Here is a 23,523-nt window from a genome sequence, read left to right as displayed (position 1 = left end):
GATCTGCCGGGAGTACCATCGCACATACTGACATTGAAAATCGGTGTGCGCATTATTATGATACGAAATATTAAATCAGTCAAAACTCTGCAATGGCACACGGCTTGCAGTCAAAAAATTGATGAGCAACATAATAGAACCGACAATTTTGACGGAACCTTACAAAGTTGAAAATGTCCTCATTCCTCGAATTCCCATTATTCCAGCCGATATACCGTTTCAATTCAAGAGAGTGCAATTCCCTGTTCGATTAGCATTTGCAATTACTATCAACAAAGCTCAGGGTCAATCTTTAGAATTGTGTGGTCTATATTCACATACGGATTGCTTCAGCCATGGACAAATGTATGTTGCATGCTGTGCCACAGTATAGCGTGACAGGGTACAGCATATTTTTATAATATATATATATATATATATATATATATATATATATATATATATATATATATATATATATATATATATATATTATACATACATATACACACACACACACACACACACACACACACACACACACACACACACACACAGTGGGTACAGAGAGTATTCAGACCACTTTACCTTTTTCACTGTTTCATTGCAGCAATTTGGTTTATTCAAAAAAGTTATTTTTCTCATTGATTGTACACTCTGCACCCTATCTAGACAGAAACCCCCCCCAGAAATGTAGAGATTTTTGCAAGTTTATGAAACCATCGAAACTGAAATATCACATGGTCATAAGTATTCAGACACTCATTTAAGTCACATTCTGTACCATTTCCTTGTGATCCTCCTTTAGATGGTTCTACGCCTTCATTGGAGTCCAGCTGTGTTTAGTTAAACTGATAGGACTTTATTTAGCAAGGCACACACCTGCCTATATAAGATCTCACAGCTCACAAGTGCATGTCATACCAAATGACAATCATGCGGTCAAAAGGAACTGCCCAAGGAGCTCAGAGACAGAGTTGTGGCAAGGCACAGATCTGGCCAAGGTTACAGAAGAATTTCTGCAGTACTCAAGGGTCCTAAGAGCACAGTGGCCTCCATAATCCTTAAATGGAAGAAGTTTGGGACCACCAGATCTCTTCCCTTAAATGGAAGAAGTTTGGGACCACCAGATCTCTTCCTAGACCTGGCCGTCCAGCCAAACTGAAAAATCATGGGAGAAGAGCCTTGGTGAGAGGTAAATAAGAACCCCAAGATCACTGTGGCTGAGGTCCAGAGATGCAATAGAGAGATGGGAGAAAGTTCCACAAAGTCAACTATGACTACTGCCTGCCACCAGTCGGGCCTTTATGGCAGAGTGGCCGGACTGAATCCTCTCCTCGGTGCAAGACATATGAAAGCCCGCATAGATTTTGTAAAAAAAAAAAAAAAACAAACAACACACACAGGAAGGACTCCCAAACTATGAGAAATAAGATTCTCTAAACTAAGGAGACAAAGATAGAACTTTTTGGTGATAATTATAAGTGGTATGTGTGGAGAAAACCAGGCACTGCTCATCACCTGCCCAATACAATCCCAACAGTGAAACATGGTGGTGGCAGCATCGTGCTATGGGGGTGTTTTTCAGCTGCAGGGACAGGACGACTGTTTGCAATTGAAGGAAAGATGAATGCGGTCAAGTACAGAGATATCCTGGAAGAAAACCTCTTCCAGAGTGCTCTGGATCTCAGACTTGGCCGAAGGTTCACCTTCCAACAAGACAATGACCCTAAGCAAACAGCTAAAATAACAAAGTAGTGGCTTCAGAACAACTCTGTGACCATTCTTGACTGGCTCAGCCAAAGCCCTGACAAACCCAATTGAGCATTTCTGGAGAGACCTGAAAATGGCTGCCCACCAACGTTCACTATCCAACCTAACGGAACTGGAGAGGATCTGGAGAATGGCAGATGATCCCCAAGTCCAGGTGTGAAAAACTTGTTGCATTATTCCCAAGACGACTCATGGCTGTACTAGCTCAAAAGGGCGCTTCTACTCAATACTGAGCAAAGGGTCTGAATACTTATGACCATGTGATTTATTTTCTTATTTAATAACTTTGCAAAAATGTTTACAATTGTGTGTGTGTGTGTGTATTATATACACATATATTACATACATACATACATACACAAACATATATTCTGTATGCATGTATAAATACAATGAAATACCAGCATTACCACCCAAAAATGTTCTAGGTGAAAAATCTCTCTTGTAGTTATGTATCAACAATATGGGATAATTTTCATCCTGACCTGCACAAGAATTACATTTCCAAAATTATAAACACCAAATCCATATATGTGAAAAGCCATTTCATATTTTAATAATAGAAAAAAAATTAAGTGTTGGCAACATCCTATTAAATTAAATTTAAAAATTGCATTCCATAAAGAAAAAAAAAATCTTGCTTTACTATTATTTCATTGAAAATATGAGCATAAAAAGGAAGGGTTAAAAGCCCCTCCCCTAGGAATGAATTAACGAGGGGCAAATCCTCCTCTGTGTGGACCTCCCCGACCTCGGAAGTTTCCTCTATCGCCTCTGAAGCTTCCTCTATTCCTCTCTCGACCTCGCTCTCCTCTTCCAACAGAGGGTCCTCCGCGACCACCACCTCTAGTTGTACCAAAGCCACGGTCTGATTTTGGGGGTGGAGTTTTTGGTCTAAGCCTTTCAATTTCTTCAGTACAGCCAGTTAGAGTAGAATTGGGAGCATTAAAATAGGATGCGTATGTCTCAGAGTTGAAGTTGCTGTTTGTCAATGTAGGCCCCACAGTTAGCCACCCTAGGAAATCAAGATGAAGAAAAAAAAAAAAGCTTTTTTAATTAGTTTCACAAACCAATGAACTTAAAATAATGGCATAATGACTAGGAGAAGCCACATACAGTCATAGCCAAAAATGTTTGTACCCTTGAAATTGTTCCAGAAAATTACCGTATTTTTCGCTTTTTAAGACGCACCAGATTATAAGACGCACCCCCAAATTTGGTGAAGGAAAAGAGAATATGTTAAATGGGGTCCATCTTATAATGCCAGTGTCCCTCTAACAAATCATATAGGGTATATGTCCCTCATAGCCCCCCCATCCTAAAATTAGCCCCCTTAATCTGGATATGGCCCCCTTATATTGAATATAGCCCCCTTGTGATGGCACACGTTCCCCTGTGCTGCCTATGGCCCCCTATGGATTGCATACATTCCCCTTTGCTGCCTATGGTCCCCTATGGATTGCACACATTCCCCTGTGCTGCCTATGGCCCCCTATGGATTGCATACATTCCCCTGTGCTGCCTATGGTCCCCTATGGATTGCACACGTTGGATCTGCTGTGAGTAACGACAGTTACTCACCTCATTATGGCATCCCCCAGGGTATTCACTCTGATAGTCGGACTGCGACCCTATACTTAATACAGGACAGCTCCCTGCTGTGACCTGGATGCGCCCCCTGGGCTGTCCAGGTCACAGCAGAGGGAGGAGATCGGCGCCATCTTTGTGCAGCTTTTCCGTCACCCGTTCGGCCTGTGTGAGTATCAGCGCTCCTCCCCCCCGCTGCTATCGTCTCCAATGACACCCCCCAATGTCCCCCACCGCACCGCCGCCACTACCCTCCTCCCCCCTCTCCTTGTCGCAGCCACTGCGTGTATGCAGAGCATTGCGTACGTGGGCGTGCGTGCATGCATGCAGTAGAGCATTGCGGGAGTGCGTGTGGCACAGCATTGCTTGCGTGCATGCAGTAGAGCATTGCGGGAGTGCGTGTGGCACAGCATTGCGTGCGTGCATGCAGAGCATGGCGTGCATGTGGCAGAGCATTGTGGGTGTGCATGCGTGTGGCAGAGAATTGCGGGGGTGCGTGTGGCAGAGCATTGTGTGTGCATGCATGTGGCAGAGCATTGCTGGACTGGGGCGTGCAGAGCGCTACGTGGGGAGCACCATGCAGATGTCCTTGGTGACACTTTAGACATCTGTGGTCACCAACAAAATGGCCCCGCACTGTGATCCTAAACTTCACTCTCTTATCCTTTTGGAAACACCCAAATTGGGAGGGGGGAGCTGTGATATCACACACAGGAGAGCAGATTCTGCCCACTATTACTGCAGCTGTAATGTGAGCTAGTTCTACAGTAGGATTTCAGCAGCTGCTCCCCCTAGTGTTTGACTGGAAAATATCAAACTTTTTACTTTTTTTTATATTTTGCTCAATTAAAAACATTAAAACATTAATACTTTACATTTTTCCAGTTATTGAAATTTTTTTTTGGATGACACCTTCCCTTTAAAAGAAAAAAAAAAGTATTGAACACGCTTACTGAAATTTAATTAATACTTTGTACAAAAGCCTTTGTTGGTGATGACAGCTTCATGAAGCCTCCTGTATGGAGAAACTAGTCGCATGCATTGCTCAGGTGTGATTTTGGGTTCATTCTTGCACACAAACACTCTTGAAATCCTGACGGTCCCATGGGCTTTTATGAACTCTGAGCTTTAGTTTCTTCCATAAATTTTCTATTGGATTTAGGTCAGGTGATTTGCTGGTCTATTCTAGGAGCTTTAAATTCTTTTTCTGTAACTAATTGAAAGAGTTTCCTTGCTTATGGGTTACTTATTGTCTTGCTGAAATGTCCACGCTCATTTCATTTTCATCATCCTGGTAAATGGCAGATTTTAAATCAAGAAGTTTGCCAGTGCCATATGCTGAAAAACAGCCTCACACCATGATGTTCGAACCTTGTAACTGCATTGTTGGTATGATGATTTTGGGATGATATGTATTGCCTTTTGGCCTCCAAACATTGTTTATATTATGTCATCCAAAGCATTAAATTTTGGTCTCATCTGACCAAACTAAATTGTCCCAGTATTTCACAGGTTTGTCTAAATGTTGGACATACTTTATACGCGCTTGAACACACTTTTTCTTCAGCAATGGAATATTGCGAAGTGAGCACGGATACAGGCCATTGATGTTGAGTGCACTACTTATGTTTGTTTTTTTTTCCTTTTTTAAAACAATTGTACGTGCAGATTCCAGGTCTTTCTGTAGCTCTCCACAGTTGCTCCTTGGCTCTTTTGACAACGCTTCTGATAATTCTTTTCACTCCTCTGTTTAACAACTTGCAGGGAGCACCCGATTGGGGCCAGTTTATAGTAAAATTATGTTCTACCACCGGAAAACATCCACGACAGTGCTCACTCAGACCTTCAAAAGTTTTGAAATTCTGTAATCAATGCTGTCAGTATGTTTTGTAACAATAAGGTTGTAAAGGTCTCGAGACAGCTCGCATCATTGAACCAGCTGATATTTTTCACTAAGCGCGGGATTTCTTTCTAATTACTGATGGATTTCAACTGGTGTCATGACTTTCCACGGCTTTTTGAACCTCTTTCTTCATGTGTTCAATACTTTTTCACTGCGTCATTTCTCATGATTAGACATAACTTAATTTATGGACATGTACGGTTTGCTTTCTTGCGTGCGTAGATTGCATGTCAATAGCGCTTTTAAAAATATATTTACTTAGAAAATTGGTTACATGTTCAATACTTATTTCACCCACTGTATGTTAACTTTCCCTGCCACCAAGAGGGCCATACCAGAGATTCTTATTTGGAGGGGTTTATTTGTTCCACTCTGACTATGCCCAATGGTAAGAATGTTTCGTCTAATAAGGTCATACAGATCTCACTGCTGGCACCTTGATTCCAAGTGCAGGGGGAGATGGGCAGAGCTGTGTCATTACATACACTGCATCTATCCCAGGCATCGACGAATAATACCCAGATACCTGGAATAGATGCAATGTATGCTACGTGTGGCTGCTCTCATGTCACATCACTGTCAGCTTTCGTTTCCCCATATTCCCTTGTAATCACAGTAGATGCTGGGAGTGAGATCGGTGTGATCTAGTCAGGAGAGCACAGCTGTGTCATTACACACACAGCCCTGCAATATACCATATTTTTCGCTTTATAAGACGCACCTGATTATAAGACGCACGCCCAAATTTGGTGAAGGAAAAGGGATTTTTTTTTTTAATGTTAAAAGGGGGTCCATCTTATAATGCCAGTGTCTGTCTAACAAATCATATAGGGTATATGTCCCTCATAGCCCCCCATCCTAAAATTATCCCCCCTTAATCTGGATATGGCCCCCTTATATTGAATATAGCCCCCTTGTGCTGGGACACGTCCTCCTGTGCTGCCCATGGCCCCTATAGATGGCACACCTCCCCTGTGTTTGATATGGCCCCCATACTGCTGCCCATGGCCTCTATAGATGGCACATCTCCCCTGTTTGATATGGCCCCCATACTGCTGCCCATGGCCATTATAGATGGCACACCTCCCCTGTGTTAGATATGCCCCCCATACTGCTGCCCATAATAAAATAAAACACTCTTTCCTTACCTTCTCAGCGCTGTCCCTCCTCGTGTCTCCCTCCTTGCAGTTGAGCTCCGGCTTCCTCCACTTCCTGGTTCTTGCTGCCGGTCATGTGATCGGCACGGCAGAGTGATATCATCTCTGCGTGCCTGATCACAGACAGCAGCAGCAGGAGACCGGGAGATCAGCGCTGGAGGTAAGTAAAGCTTTTTTATTTTACTATGGGCAGCAGTATGGGGGCCATATCTAACACAGGTGGGGGGGGGATCATGTGCGATCAAAGGGAGCACGGGCAGATATAATATGCCCCGCTGCCCCAGCCCATGAGCGCGATGCGGTTTCAGCACCACGCTGATGGACAGCGGCTGTGCATATTATATGAGCGGGAGCAGGAGATCTAACGCTGCCGCCCGCAGCACCCCCCCCGTATATTCGGTTTATAAGACGCACCCCCTACTTTCCCCCTAAGCAAGCACAGTCTCAACCTTGCAACGTCAGAAGCTACTTCTCCCACTCCCTCCCTATACATTAGCAATCCAACTGATGAAGATCAAGCTGCATGGACTGAAACATCTTATGATCATTTGGATAGGAAAAAAAAAAATATAAACAGGTGTAGAATTCTGTATTTCAGTCATTACCTAGAAATGCTAAAAAAAAAAAAACACACACAACTGTGTCACTCTTACCGGGTCTAATCGTGCTATCTCTGCCAAAGAGGTGCAGGCGCCTCCGTCCTAAACAGAAGTGTTCGATAATGTGAAAGATCTCCACAGGCTTTTCAATGTTTCCTATTTCTGGCTCCTCTGTGATTATGAGATCAATGTCCACATTGGCATGGATGAAGTCTCCATCCGTGCTGCGGTGTACAGTTCCTCGAATACCCATAAGGCAGTGCTCCTACGGGAAGAAGTTCACATTAGCCATCATGTCGAGAAGCTCCAGAGAAGGCGGACATATGACAAGGGCTATTCATGAAGGCTTGTATGGTGAGGGCTGCCCCGAATGTGCTTTCTACTGAAGAGAAGTTTGGAACATTATCGCTTGTATAAAAATTGCTTTTCTTACAGCTTTCAAGATTTATGAAACGGTCACCTGCTATAATGTGCAGACAGATATGTGTCAGGATGATGCACCGCTTCTATAATTTTTTCATCATCACATTAAAAAATGAAGCCATCCATCACCTCCAGGAGCAGGCTTGGATATTTTCCTCGCTGGTACTACATTTTAATACTGCCGCACTTTACCATCTTATATATCGCTGGTTTCACAGCGCACATCCCATAGCAGGCGTGATGATTTAAAGGATATGGCTCCGATTTGTGCTGCTCGAATTTAGACACAATCTTGTTTATCCTACAAATGTCTCATTCTAGTGACAGATGGGAGCGCTGTACCTTTGTCCTCTGGAAGATTGCCTTAGGGTCTAAGGTCTTGGTCTTGCCAGGATTGTCTTTATTAGTTTTTATCCAACAAATGTCTTCAGATCGTCTAAAGCCCCACTTCCGTAAGCACTGCCGGTATCAAGCACAAAAAGTACTGTGAAATAAAACACTAAATATCTGACAGAGGCAAGCTAAGAGATTACGGCGCCCTGCCGAGAGACCTGACTGCAGAACAGATGGGAGAGACCCAACTTCACTACTCCGCTAAGAAAGAAAATTCTATCCATATGAGAAATTAAAGACTTTGTCCACTTAATTCTTTATTTTTAACAAATGCGTTGGGGACATGATTGTGTGACACTTAATATACAAGCTTACGAATATCCTGCTCTTTTTACTACAGCCTTCCTCACACAGCTTCACTGCTCCTGTGTTGTCAAAATGGCCCGTGGTAGAGAAGCATGTGACCACATCTGTCCATCAGCCTGCTCCAATTAAAACCTATTTCCCGTGTGTAGTGTTTTTCTATTGGAGGAGGCTGCTGGGCAGGTCTGGTCACATGCTCCTCCTCCATTCTAAGACCATGAAAGCAGTGCAGCCTGTGAGGAAGACTGTACTAAAGGGCAGGAGGAGAACCTGTAATAGTTATTGTAGCCCTACTAATATATATCATGTCCCCAACAGATCTCTTACAATAGAAATCAAGTAGGCAGCTCCTTTAAGGATGCTTGCACATTCTTATACTATACAGTGGAACCTTGGTTAACAAGAACAATCCGTTCTGGGACTGTGCTTGTTAACCAAGTTACTCGTTCAGCAAAGCAAGATTTCCCATAGGAAATCATTGCAATGCAAACAATTCGACCCACAACTTGTTAAATGTCCCATCCTGGTCCCTATCGTGCCATTCCAAACACGTACAAACACACACAAACATGCACAAACACTCAAGCACACACACATATTATGGTCACCTTACCTTCTGTTCCATCGCCGGCCTCCTGGAACTTGCAGTTTGCCGGTACAGGATGTGTATCGGGTAACGATCGTGACGAGGGAGGAACTTCCGCTGCCAGAGCGCTGGCGTCAAAGGCAAGAGCCGCTTGCCTCTGATTGGCCAGCGCGCTGCCTTTGAGTAGCGGCTGACAGTGGAAGCTCCTCCCTCGTCGTGATGGTTACCGATACACATCCTGTACTGGCGAACTACAAGAACCATGAGGCCCACGATGGAACGGAAGGTAAGGTGAGCAGAATGTGTGTGTGTGTTTCTTTGTGAGTGTTTGTGTGTATTTGTGTGGACTGCAAATGCAGGTTAGAGCGCGGTGGATGTACAGACATGGAAGTGTGTGCGGTGAGTATGTTGCTCATTGAGCAAAGCTTACTCATAAACTGAGTTACAAATTTACAGCAAGCTTTGCTCGGTAAGCGAAATACTCGCTAACTGGGTTACTCATTAAGTGAGGTTCCACGGTATTTAAAATTACATACAATTAGAGGGAGCACATACAGTGAGGGCAGTCAGGGAGTGGAACAGGCTACCACGGGAGGTGGTGAGCTCTCCATCAATGGAAATCTTCAAGCGGAAACTGGATAAACATATGGCTGTGATGACTTAGGAAAGCCTGCACTCCCAGGGGGTTGGACCCAATGGCCCTTGAGGTCCCTTCAAACTCTACCATTCTATGAGAACATAAAGCCATATGAGAGCGAGAGACACCATACAGCTTAAACAATTACTCTTTCTTCAATGAGGACGTTGGCCCTTATAAATTGTAAGCTGACACTGCTTTTATAAATGTCATGTACCCCCATGTTGTGCCCTATGTTACACTCCACAATGGGTGTATTGGTGAATTTGTTTGTCCTCTTTGGTGGTTTATTGCTTGTATTTCCTCTGTGTTTTTCCTTTGATCAGCACTAGGTGGCAGCAGAGAACAGCAGTGCTCCCAAAAGAGAAACAGATTTTACCCTGAGCCACTGAAAGCACCAATGCCCCCAAGACAGGCAGAGTGAGTAGACTGGCTGTGCCAAAAAGACATACAACGGATAAAGGGAAGATTTATGAGATGGTCTAAAAGTAAAAAAGGTTTTGCAACCAGTCATAATTCAGTTTCTGCATAAGGGCATGTTCACACCTATAAGATTTGCTGCAGAACTGCAATTTACAGTATAAGTGATTAGGATTTTCAAAACAGATGTCACATGTGAAGGAAAAAAACAAACGAGACCATGGTCTGCATCTTCAAATCTGCAGTTGCTTTAACTTGTGCAGCTCTTCATTCTATACAAAGCGTTGTAATGGAGTTAGGTGAAAATCACAAATAAAGCAGACTTATGGGCAAATCATCAGCATTTTCCTGCAACATGTGAATATTACAGGTTCTGTGATTCTACTTCGACCATAATTCACGGCATGAAAGAGCCTGTGTTCTGCAAATCTTCTGACCCCATGCTTTGTAAAGTGTGATACAACAAATGTGTCCCTATTCTTGTTGCCCTATTTTGCCCTAATATAATTAAAGATTTAGGATCATAAACGAGACAAGTACAGGAAAAATTCTGCCAATACAACTGTGTGAATAAGGGCCTTGCTGTTTAGGCAGTCCTCTAATGTGTGTGTGAGCAGTGTCATCCAAAGTGGATCTATAACACTTGTCTATAAAAACGTATTTAGAGTAGCAATCACAATTAGTGATGGGCGAGCCCGCAGATATCTGGAATCGGCGGGTCCAACTGGAGTTTATGGAAAAAAAAAAAGCAACTGGTTCGGGCCCAGAATTAATTCCAGATATCTGGCCAGATGCAAATCCCCATATAAGTCTATGGGCACTCAGTTCTGGCACTTTAAAATGGTTGTAGAGGGGATAGGGGAATTCAAGCAGGCCCATTATACTTACCAGTCTCCTGCGTGGCGGTAACACTATCTCTGCTCATTATTCTTCATGCATATGCACTGCTTTTCCTGCCCACCGACAGTCCTGGTGTCTGATTGGTTTCAGTCAAACCACGCCCACACCCTGTGTGGCTCGCGCCTGATGCTCATCACAGACGCTGTGTGTATGTATAGTGGTGTAATACATTTAAGAAAAAATTTGGTGTAGGGTCCCCCATATTACAATACCCGTGCACAGCTGCTCCAGTTCATGGTCAGCACATACTTCAGCTTGTGGCCAGAAGAAAAAGCATAAGTGAGTGTACAGACCACACAGCAAGTGCTCACAGCTGCTTTATATGAGGAAACACATTTCCCTGACTGTTTGTTGTATCACAGGAGGGAATGTTTCACCAGTCCTGAGAGCTCATTATATAGCCGTGAATTAGGAGCTGAGGAGCTGCACAGTCAAGATTAGCTCAAAAGACTGGTGACACAGGGATTTAAAAAAAAAAAAAAAAATGCAGGTAAATGCTTCACTAAAATGAGCAGCTGAGAGCTCCTGCTGTGTCACCAGTTTATTCACTTATGCTTTCTCCTCTGGCCAGGACACCATGGTCTACAACAGCTCTATATGGTTGGACATAGGAAATAGGACAGTACATAGCAGGGGCACATTTATAAGATGATCTCCGCACAGGAACATTTTTATCAACACATTGAAATGTGGAACTTATTCATATTTTAACGTTCTATTAATTAACATGTACTTTGTGGGGAAACCCTTTTTAAGTGCAGTAACATAAGTCAATTGATACATAGGTTTTTGCTGCCTGCAACAGGTTATTCTACAGGCACAGAATGATCTTGGTAATTATTCTGTACAGAGTGTTTATCATTCTTGCTATGTGGCCAATAGGAGGCCCTTTAATGTCCTCGATTGGCCTGTGTGTAGGGCCATGAATGACATAGCATGATTAAACTGACTATATCAGTTAGGCAAGCGGATGAACATGAGCGATGCATTCTTTCATCATTCAGAATACAATCATTGATTCACTTTGTTACCTTAAAATGAATCTGTCAGTAGGTTTTTGCTACCTCTTCTGAGAGCTGCATGAAGATTCTGAATCCAACAGTGTATCACTTAGATTACTACTGACTACTGTTCTGACACAATCAGAATTTTGAGATTGTTATCTAGCAGAGCTTAAAGGTAACGTCACACATAATGAGATCGCTAGCGAGATCGTAGCTGAGTCACGGTTTCTATCACGCAGTAGCGATCCCGTTAGCGATCTCGTTATGTGTGACACCTACCAGCGATCAGGCCCCTGCTGTGAGATCTCTAGTCGTTGCAGAATGGTCCAGGCCATTTTCTTCAAAGGCGATGTCCTGCTGGGCAGGACACATCGCTGTGTTTGACACTGTGTGACAGGGTCACAGTGACTGCTGAGATCATTATACAGGTCGCTACTGCCACCTGTATTGTTCCTGCATCGCTGGTAAGGTCTGACTGTGTGACATCTCACCTGCGACCTCCCAGCGACTTACCTGCGATCCCTATCAGGTCGCATCATTTTCGGCATCGCTGGTAAGTCGTTGTGTGTGACTGGGCCTTAAGAGGAGTTGTCCTGCCCACACCAAGCTATCTATAGAGATTATACATTGAGAGTGAGATATCAGAGGAGGGGGCGTGCCGGACTGTCGTGTGTGTGTGACATTGTAGTCCCATCAATGATAAGTCTCGCTGCTTAAACATCTATACCAAATAAACAACGGACCTTGACAGTCATCCCTGATTTCTCTGTTATCCCTTGCAGCATGCTGTCTTCAGCTTACATAGTAGAAACCTGCTGACAGACTCCCTTTAAAAGTGAAATAACTATAAAGTCTGCCAGGATGCAAATCCTATAACTTGGAAACAAATCTATGTGATGCAGTGTAGACTGTATAATGAAACACCTGCTGTCACGTATATAGCGTTCACAAGCAAATACAGCACACATGGCGGCTTCTAGTATGAGGAATCTCTGGCATCTTCTCACATATCACTTTGCACACCTGCATTATACACCCTTCACAGATACAATATGTCCAGTGTATGTGACAGGCAGGAAGCAGGCGCCAGCTGCAGCTCTATAACGGGGATTATCCCACTTACCATTCTACCAAAATCCAGACCTTCTCCGGAGCCGCACCAAAGGAACACAAAGGCCCTGGAACCTGCAATGCCTTCAATATCTAATTTCATTATCTAAAACAGAACAGAGACTATAAAATTAATGACTATTTATATGGTACAGACATTTGTGACAGGTCATCATATCCCAGTGCTCCCATAATAATAGCACAGAGTTTGACATCACAACTAGGGCTGTAATGTGCAGCAGATGTGACTCCATACATACGAGAGACGTTATGTCATGGAAATTATACCGGGGAAGATTCCAAAGTGGGCCTGAAAAGAGTGTTCCTTGCGGATTAAAGAACCGTAGCAAAACTGTAGAAGAAAGAATAGTTCCACGACAAAAGGAAGCCGCTGAAATTTCTCATCAGCACTTGTCCTCTTAACAGGTTATTAAAAGGATTGTCTGGTTTAATAGAGGGTCATCTGGAGGACCAAGAAACAATGTCCTCCAACTGCAGAAGGAAAAAGAAGCCTTTTTTTTTTGCTCAACCCCCTTTGTTCCAGCGCAGAGTCTCTGCCGCTGCTCTTGGTGTCAGTTATTGTCGGCAGTGGTTAGAGCATGTTAACAGCATTGCAGCCAGTGATCTTAGCGGCTCTGCTCACCGACAGGCTGCAGATGTGACATGAGCGCTACAGGCAATATCAGATAACTGGAAAAGCAGCAGCAGAAACTCACCACTGCACCTAGGGAGGGTGCGTAAAGGACAAGCCTCTTTTGTTTAACCAGGGGTGTTAAAAAAAAAAAAAACCCCAGAAAACTATGAAATTGAGTCTGTCAGCACAGAATGACTGTTCAAACCAAGCACTGGTGCTCAGTACACCATTGGCATGGCTGAGTAGTTCACTGCACCTTGCCACCAATGTTTTCCACCTATCTCCTCCCTTCTCTGACTCCTGTACAGCCAGAGCTGTCAATCAAGATAGATGGAGGGACGACAAACGGAAAACATGGTGAACTAAACTTAGGCCAAGAGTGCACGGAGAGCCTGTGGTTGGTTTGAACAGTCATTGTGTGCTGAAAGAATCCCTTGAATAAATGGTCCCCAATTGCAGGAAAAAATACTCCAATTCTAGCTGAAGATGTCTGAATACAAGTAACCATAAATCTGAGGAGCAACTGTCAGTGATCATTTCCTAGAAGTTTCATAAGGAAATCGAGGATCAGCACCGCGCTTATCACCAAATCTTCTGTGTCATTGTTGCATTATCCTGAGGAAGGGGGCAGAGACCCCTGAAACGCGTAGACTTGTTCACGCTTCCTTAATAAAGGACTTGGAAAATTATCCTTTGGATTAAATGGTGATAAGCGCGGCGCTGATCCCAGATTTCCTTATGAAACTTCTATCTCATTATTACGTGTCCGCAGCTGTCTCCACTGACTTTTATGCTTCATGAGGTGTTGTGACTTTCACAACATCCATAGGTGAGTGCACCCGATTATCCTTTTATTGATTTTACCGGTTAAGACCCTATGCGCCCGTCTTTCCTCCACAGTTTATAAATTAGTGATCATTTCCTAAAATGGCATTCAATTAGAACAATTTGATTGTTAAAAAAAGATTAAATGAAAAAGCGAGCTCATATTACTAACTGGTAACGGTCCTATAGTCTGCATACGATACAGAGTACATACTATAATATGACAGCCTGTAGTCTGCAGACAGTGAAACCACCCATTAACAGTCATGTAGTGTTAGTGTCTATAAACTGCTGGCACCAACTTATCCTGGACTACTGGACAGAAAAACTCACTATACATTAATGCACTTTTCTCATACAGGGCACTATCTGGGCACGCTAAGAGAACAGTATAAGCTGGGCACTGTGCAGCTACGCCAAGGGAAAATAGGCAAACTATCTTTTTTTTTTTTTAAACATTAAGCAGCTGAAAACATGACAGAAAAACAAAGTAAACTAGTTCAAATATGTTGTGTATCAGAATTGTGAAAGTTGTGACCTACATCAACTGACGAAAATGGATCAAGACACCTAATTAGAACATGGCACATTCAGGCAGAATTCAATTCTTTTCCCGATATGGATTCCCTAGAAAGAGAGGAAGGAGATTGAGCTCACCCTGCGCTAACAGGTTGGTGACAGGATTAACCTTGGGTCAAAGCTGCAATCTCATGAGAAAGGTAGACAATCTGCTCTTATATTATGGCTGCCCCTCTCATGGGTTATTGTGCAGACAAAAAAAAAAAAAAGCAACTGCAAAAAAAGAACCAGGCGGCAAGACAATCTGGATGACCACTCGGCATCGGCACATTCACAGATACCCAATAATTGCCCCAAAGTCTGGTATCATGTGCAGTATGCATCTCAGGAGCAAGCCAGATAATAAGCAGATTTACTCAATACTAATGCCTGTATCTCGGTCAAGTGGGAAAATCTACCAACATTAGAAAATAAAGACCTGATTCATTATTGCATGTACACCTTTTTTATTGTCTCTTTTTGTCGTGTTTTCTTCACCGATTTTTCATTTATGCTTTTTTTTTTTTTTAAAGTTAACTTCATGTGTGTTCGCCTGGTTGGAAGTTTCCGGTTGTTTTCAGCGGATGCAGATGTACTCTATTCCCCCCTGGAGTGATATTATGCATGTCTGAAATGTTGTCATACATTTTCCAATGTCTTTACGGTGCATGCGACTTTATGTGCAAAAAATATGATAGAAATAATGATACATTTTTGATTTTGCACACAAACCCCCCATCCCACACATTACAGAACACTACAAGACAAAAAGCTAATAGTTTCTCTGAATACATTACTTACGTCTTCCCATGTCCACCAGTTTTCATTGGCAGCAATGCCGGTTTCTCTGTAATACTCCTCTAGTGGCGGTTCAAGGAGGATAACATCAAACTCGCTCTTTAACTCTCTTAGATCAAATGTCTCCAGGTCTGCTTGTAAGTACCTGCATTAGCAAAAAGGAAATAATATGGTGAAATTCCTTCCATCTAACCACAAAGTCTTATATTCCAGCAGTTAAATTACCTGCATTAAAATAACATTTTGGGTGGTCAGAAGAAAAAGATTGAGCAGAAAGAACAAGAGAGGAAAATCCGGCCCCGGGTCGGCGTGGCGGCAGGTTCCGGCCCCGGGTCGGCGTGGCGGCAGGTTCCGGCCCCGGGTCGGCGTGGCGGCAGCTTCCTGCCCCGGGTCGGCGTGGCGGCAGCTTCCTGCCCCGGGTCGGCGTGGCGGCAGCTTCCTGCCCCGGGTCGGCGTGGCGGCAGCTTCCTGCCCCGGGTCGGCGTGGCGGCACTTTAAATTTTTCTCTCACCTTTCTTCCATTTTTCGTGTCCACTGCTCCATTAAAGGGCTTTTTTTTAATCAGACGAGCTGTTTACTTTTATGGTATTCATTGTGTGGCGACCTAGTCAGTACAAATTCGGTGATATCAAACTAGCAGATTTTTTCTCCTTTTTCCCCGAAAAAATAACCCATAAAACATTTTGGTTTGCACCAGCATTTTGTAAGGCCCATAACATTATATTTTTCAATCAATGGAGCTGTAATAAGAGCCTCTTTGGGGTACAACGTTTTGATGGGGTTTTTTTTAAAGAGGTGACCAAAAACCACAATTTTGGCGTTTCGCTTATTTTTCTTTACACGATATTTACCATATGGGTTAATTCATTTTATATTTTGATGGACCAGGCGTTTATAGACACAGCAATAGCAAATATGTTTACTTTCACTTTCCTTACGGTTAATCCTGCGGTAGCCCCCCTATCGGTGATCCGCAATCACTCTGCAGAGGATGGTGGGAGCACGGATGTCACTTAGAAGCTGCTCTCACACACTGACCGCTGCGATTAGAGCTCGGCTCCGGCTGCTCATTTTAAAACGAGGCTCCATAGAGAAAGTGACTTCTGGTCCACACACAGATTCCCGTGCGAGCCGGGTAGTCTGATTTCAGTTAACGTGGGCCATGAGACAAGAGAAAATCCTTGAAATCAAGTATTTTATACACTACTACACAGAGGGAATGGTGGGAAAACAAACTGCTGGAAGCTCAAAATGATATATATAAAGCCACACTTACATTGGAGGAGTATTGGACTGTGATATTAAGTCATCCTTCAGTCTGATGAGTTCTCGGAGTTTTGGATATTCCTCAAACCGGTCAGCTAATCCTACACAGGACATGGAGAAGATGTTAGCAGGTTCTGGAAAGATGTCCTGGCATCCATATGCAGACAATCATGCGTTACATCCCGGGTAGTACAAGATCATAAAGCAATCCCATATGTCTGGCTGCCTCTACACAGGAGCGGATTAGAGGACTAAGCCCCGGACGCCCTGCAGATACATATACATCATGTACTTCCCAGGGGCAGGTGAAGGCCCTCAGATGAAGACATATTGATATGGCAAAATCTACAAAACCCTCAGAAATACACAAACAATGACTGTTTTAATGCTTAGGAATATAAAGCTTTTAACAAAAGCCCAATAAAAAGGTAACAAGAATGTGCGGAAAGTTAGAAATGGACACCACGCTAATCCATCAGATAACATACCAACGTCTCTGATGAAGTTCTGAGGTCTGTGGCCCGTGTCAACAAAATGTTGGCAATAGTCATTGTGGGGATTCAAGCTCTGGGTTCCCTGCAAATAGAAATGGTTAAAGGGCAATAAATGTAATTTCATGCACAAGGGATTGCTAACCGGGACAAAAAAGTAACTAAATACTAACGATGGACCTATTAATGCCAATGGAAGAGTCATTAGCGTGGACACAGAGCACTGGAGCCATATTGGGAGCCACTAGCCATTGCCTTAGACTACTGAGCAAAAGAGTCAGAGATGGCTGTGATCCACACAGAATGGCATCATTGGAGAAATAAGGCACCCAGATGCAGGTTGTGCACCTCTGGTCTAAATCCAAGGGTCACCCTAGCGTTAACATGTGGCGGATTTGTTAAGGAAGGAGACGTTTCAGTCTAGTTTTATAAAATCTCACCCGTGTGATTCAGACATTCCTTACAAGTCATTCTAATTCAGCAGCTTGTCAATTATGTTATTTTCATCCTTTCAATGTATAGGTGTAAAAACCACAGCTATTCTCCAGTAAAGTCATTGGTGTGAATAGTGTGGGTGCAAAATGCTCCAAGTTACAGAATCCACAATATCAATGAAAAGTATCCAAGGAATATAAGGGCAAGTCCAGACGTGGAAGAAAAATTCCACCACACGTGGATGTATCATTGTGTTTCTAGGATCCTAAATCGACACTGGTAAATACTCCAAGTTATTAAATCCCCACTTAAAGGGGTATTCTTAGACTTGGACGTTATCCACCATGTCTTGATTGCTGGGAGTCCAATCACTGGGACCCCCGCTGATCCTGAGAACCCAGCGTCTGGAAATGCTTATGTGAATGGAGTAGTGGTCGATCATGCACGTGTCTGCACCATTTATCTTTATACACTGAAAAAAATATAATGCAACATTTTGTTTTTCCTTTTATTTTTCATGAGCTGAACTCAGATCCTAGACTTTTTCTATGCACAAAAGGACTTATTCTCTCAAATATTATTCACAAATTTGTCTATATCTGTGTTAGTGAACACATTTTTTACAGTGATAATCCATCCACCTCACAGGTGTGGCATATCAAGATGCTGATTAGACAGCATGATTATTGCACAGGTGTGCCTTAAGCTGGCCACAAGAAAAGGCCACTATACAATGTACAGTCTTTCAGTATTGGGGGCCGGGTCAGAAAATCAGTCAGTATCTGGTGTGACCACCATTTGTTTCACACAGTGCAACACCTCTCCTCCACATAGTGTTGATCAGGTTGTTGATTCTGGCCTGTGGAATGTTGGTCCAGGCCTCTTCAATGGCTGTGTGAAGTTGCTGAATATTGTGCTGTCATATACACCGATCCAGACCATCCCAAACATGCTCAATGGGTGACATGTCCGGTGAGTATCCTGGCCATGCAAGAACTAGAATGGTTTACAGATCCTTGTAACATGGGGTCGTGCATTATCATGCTGCAATATGAGGTGATGGTTATAGATGAATGGCACAATAGACCTCAGGATCTCGTCATGGTATCTCTGGGCATTCAAAATGGCATCAATAAAATGCACCCATGTTGGTTCTCCATAACATACATCTGCCCATACCATAACCCCACCACCATGGGCCACTCGATTCACAACATTGACATCAGCAAACCTCTAACCCACACGACACCATACAAGCAGTCTTCCATCTGTCCTGTTCAAGGAAAACCAAGATCCATCCATAAAAAGAACACCTCTCCAACGTGCCGGATGCCATTGAATGTGAGTCAGTTACAATGACAAACTGCTGTTGGGTGGAGACCCCAAAGAAAACGAAGAGCAGCAGATGAGCTTCACAGAGACAGTTTGAGAGTTTGGCCAAAAATTATTTGGTTATGCAACGATTGTTGCAGCAGCTGTCTGGGTGGCTTGTCTCGGATGGTCCTAGGCTGGTGTGGTTACACGTGATCTGCGGTTGTGAATCTGGTTGGATGCACTTGCCAAATTCTCTGAAACGTCTTTGGAGAAATCTTATGGTAAAGATATGAACATTCAATTTACGGGCTACAGCTCTGGTGGACATTCTTGCAGTCAGCATGCCAACTGCACGCTCAATACATGCAACATTTTTGGCATTGTGCTATATAATAAAACTGCACATTTTACAGTGGTCTTATAGTTTGGCCAGCCTAAGGCACACCTGTGCAATAATCCGCACCTTGATATGCCACACCTGTGAGGTGGATGGATTATCTCAGCAAAGTAGAAGTGCTCACTAACACAGATTTAGAAAATTTGTGAGAAAAATTCCTTTTGTGTACATAGAAAAAGTCTTAGATCTTAGAGTTTTGCTCATGAAAATTGAAAGCAAGAACAAAAATGTTGAGTTGATAGGTTTGTTCAGTGTAGGAATGCTGAAAACCAACTGAGCGCAGGTCTCAGCCATCTCCAGCAGTCCAATAAAAAATGAACGAAATAAGCGTATGCATGATTGACCATTCACGCAAGATTCTTCAGAGCCCTAGTTATCAGAATCAGTGGGGGTCCCATTGGTTAAGTCCCCAGCGATCTGGAGGGTATCCCCTATTCCATAGAGGAGGAATGCCTTCCAAGCTTAAGAATACCCCTGTAAACCAATGTCCACACAAAATAGTAAACTCCAATCTGTATGTGTACATTCATGTGGCTGGAAATTTCAAACATTCAGAACAATGACAATTCGATTTATGGCTCTTTCACGTCTTCTATTGTATCCCCACCGTTTCCATGAACTGGAGCAGATGACGTTCTGCTTTTGGGACACCTGCCTCATCTAGATGTACAGTAGATAGACCAAAATTCCCAAGAGAAATCAGCAGAACTATCTATATATGAACAGACATGACATGAACAAAACTAAGGAAACAAAGCAAAAGTATTTGCACAGTTGCTCAAATGTTTACATAGGTAAGAACTGTAAAAAGATGTTGAAAAGGGAATTATACGTTAGGAAGTGTAACATGGGTTCTGTTCTGAAGCATGACCATGATGTGATTTTACTGGATCAAACCAAACAGACCATGTTCATTGATCCATCCATTATTGCGTTTGCTTCCACTGCCCCACTGATTTCACTGGCAAAAATTATTTCTATGTATGCTGCACGTCCTACATGAAGCGCAGTGCCGAAGACAACATGGTGGTGATGGCCATGCACCTGGAAATATACAGTTAAGCTGGTGTCACACATAACGACGACGACAACGACGTCGCTGCTACGTCACCATTTTCTGTGACGTTGCAGCGACGTCCCGTCGCTGTCGCTGTGTGTGACATCCAGCAACGACCTGGCCCCTGCTGTGAGGTCGCCGGTCGTTGCTGAATGTCCAGCTTCATTTTTTGGTCGTCACTCTCCCGCTGTGACACACACATCGCTGTGTGTGACAGCGAGAGAGCGACGAAATGAAGCGATCAGGAGCCGGCACTGGCAGCTGCGGTAAGCTGTAACCAGCGTAAACATCGGGTAACCAAGGGAAGACCTTTCCCTGGTTACCCGATGTTTACGCTGGTTACCAGCCTCCGCTCTTGCTGCCAGTGCCGGCTCCTGCACTGTGACATGTGGCTGCAGTACGCATCGGGTTAATTAACCCGATGTGTGCTGCAGGAGAGCAAGGAGCCAGCGCTAAGCGCGGCTCCCTGCTCTCTGAACTGTGACATGTAGCTGCAGCACACATCGGGTTAATTAACCCGATGTGTGCTGCAGGAGAGCAAGGAGCCAGCGCTAAGCGCGGCTCCCTGCTCTCTGAACTGTGACATGTAGCTGCAGCACACATCGGGTTAATTAACCCGATGTGTGCTGCAGGAGAGCAAGGAGCCAGCGCTAAGCGCGGCTCCCTGCTCTCTGAACATGTAGCACAGCGACCTTATGATCGCTGCTTCTGCTGTGTTTGACAGCTAAGCAGCGATCATAACAGCGACTTACAAGGTCGCTGTTACGTCACCGAAAATGGTGACGTAACAGCGACGTCGCTGTCGCTGTCGTTTAGTGTGACACCAGCTTTACTCACTAATTCAGGAAATGACATGTGACCGGCTTTGGCGATTAGCAGAGGTCTCGCAATGGGAGAGACCTGTCACTCACCTGGGGGAAGCTGGCCTGGGACCATAACTACAGACCAGACTAGTCTCAGTCCCTGGACAGACCTTCTAACCAGATTTTCTCCAACTCCAGAGCATTTTCAGGATAAACTATACCTGGCTTCATTCATTCATCCATTTGTAGGTGGATTGTTTTTAGGGGTGGGTAATGTTTTTAAAGGAGTTGTCCGACATAAACTCCAAAAAAAAATTAAGTTAATCTGTGCGGTCTTGTCATATAAAACACCCCCTACATTATTTTTTTGTTTTCTAACTTTTGTTTTTCTTGATTTTTCACTTTATTCTCTGCAGCTCCTTGTTTACATTCAGCACAACCTAACATGACATGTTTGACTGCCAAACCCACAGTCACAGCTGGCACAGCCCCCGGCCTCAGTGTCCAGCCACACCCTCTGCCTGCCCTCTGCACACACACATTCCCTCCTGTCAGTATACTGCCCCAGCACCTGTAGATAAAGGAATACTATGTAATGAACATTATATATAGCCCCTAATGTGAGTCTATAGGACACACACACACACACACACACACACACACACACACACCTAGAGTTATATAATATACATTATCCCACCTCATGCACTCTCTTCTCTCCTACTGCACTGTCTCCTCTGCCCCCCAGCACTCCCGTGTCTCTCACCCCCATGAACTCTAGTCTCTGCCCCCCTGCTGTGTCACCCATGAACTCTCTTCTCTGCCCCCCCACTCTGTCAGCCGTGCACGCTCTTCTCTGCCCCCTCCCCCCCTGCTCGCTCTTCCTTCTTACCCATGCAGCATGCTGTCTCTTCTCCGTGCTGTGATGATTGCAGTGTCCTATATAGAGCTCAGTGCTGTTGTTCGCTGGTGTCAGGTGACATCCCTGCTTCTGACTGTATTCAGAAGCGAGGAGCACGGGAGGCTGCATTCATCACAGAGACAGCGCACGGGGGAGGGGGGGGGTCACAGTTGCCCGAGCACCATACAACATAATGAGCTGAGGACACTGTTGGGCAAACAGCACTCAGTGTCCTAGACAGAGAGGGCAACCCTGTGTTTGTCCAGCACATACAGGGCACAGATAGCAGCGCACAGGGAGGTGGGTCGGGGCTCATCGCACTGTACCTGCCCAGCAGGGCGGCAACATGCAGTGGCAGATTTGCATGTCAACATGGTCCTGCCCTGACCGGAAGTAGCAAAATCACAGCAGGAGCAGTCACATGACCCCTTTGAGCCTGGGGAGAGGGGCTGACAGCAGGGCAGGCAAGTGGTCACTATCTACTTACCTGCCCCAATGTAGCCCAATAGTCTAAATAATAAAAAAAGCAAAATAAGCCGGATAACCCCTTTAAGTGTTGTAGATTGTTTATTTTCTAATTTTATTTAATTTATTTCAGCCATACGTTTGTTGGCATTGAGAGTACACAAATGCATCATGGAATTGGGATGACCAGTAAATTGTCTATAATATCGGACATATTAAATGATGGTGGAGATGAATTACTAACAGGAGTGGATTATAAAAAGAAAAAGAAAGAAAAAAGAATAAATCAACAAATAACTAATGAATAATTGATGCTAAAATAAATGTGATGTATAGGTTATTCTGATAAATATATGTGTTGATCTGGATCAGGAATGTTATTGGACATTATATACAATGGGATATTCAAGATCGGCATGTTGTGGAGTGTAATGTAGTAATAACAATGGTGTTGCCTCACGTTATAGTTTTGGTCATTGAGATATGTATATTCTGTCATCTAATTGCCATCTATATGATGCCAGTGTTTATTTATGTATGTATTTGGTAAATATATATGGCATTTTATATTTGTATTATTGTAATATCTGTATTAGTGCATATATGCGCCTGATGGTTTTCTTGCTTGACATATGCAATATTTATATAAATCGGTGATCACGTGCACGCATGTTTTGATCCGCCCCTCAGTATTAAGATCAGTGTACATCATGTGACCCAGAGTGTGGTCTGCTGAGGGGTTAATATATCCGTAACCCGGAAGTCACTATGTTGAGAAGGAGGTGGCTATATTACCATGCGTCCA

At 43.7% G+C, this 23,523-nt stretch overlaps 1 protein-coding gene across 1 annotated transcript in view; it reads right to left on the bottom strand.

Moving 5' to 3' along the window:
- Positions 1–2,282: 2,282 nt before the first annotated feature.
- The window catches only part of METTL14 (methyltransferase 14, N6-adenosine-methyltransferase non-catalytic subunit), a 64,249-nt gene continuing 43,008 nt past the window's right edge, over positions 2,283–23,523 (bottom strand). The window contains exons 5-11 of the mRNA XM_075336678.1: positions 17,344–17,431; positions 16,866–16,956; positions 15,593–15,734; positions 12,788–12,880; positions 7,764–7,880; positions 7,053–7,263; positions 2,283–2,767 (exon numbers count right to left, since the gene is read on the bottom strand). Of these exons, the coding sequence (XP_075192793.1) occupies positions 2,463–2,767; positions 7,053–7,263; positions 7,764–7,880; positions 12,788–12,880; positions 15,593–15,734; positions 16,866–16,956; positions 17,344–17,431 (1,047 nt within the window). The 3' untranslated portion in view covers positions 2,283–2,462. The remainder of the gene's footprint in view (positions 2,768–7,052; positions 7,264–7,763; positions 7,881–12,787; positions 12,881–15,592; positions 15,735–16,865; positions 16,957–17,343; positions 17,432–23,523) is intronic.

The sequence above is a fragment of the Anomaloglossus baeobatrachus genome, chromosome 1 (assembly GCF_048569485.1).
Source record: "Anomaloglossus baeobatrachus isolate aAnoBae1 chromosome 1, aAnoBae1.hap1, whole genome shotgun sequence".
NCBI lineage: Eukaryota > Metazoa > Chordata > Amphibia > Anura > Aromobatidae > Anomaloglossus > Anomaloglossus baeobatrachus.
Note: the sequence above shows the minus strand (reverse complement) of the source record. Positions and strands in the feature narration are given on the sequence as shown.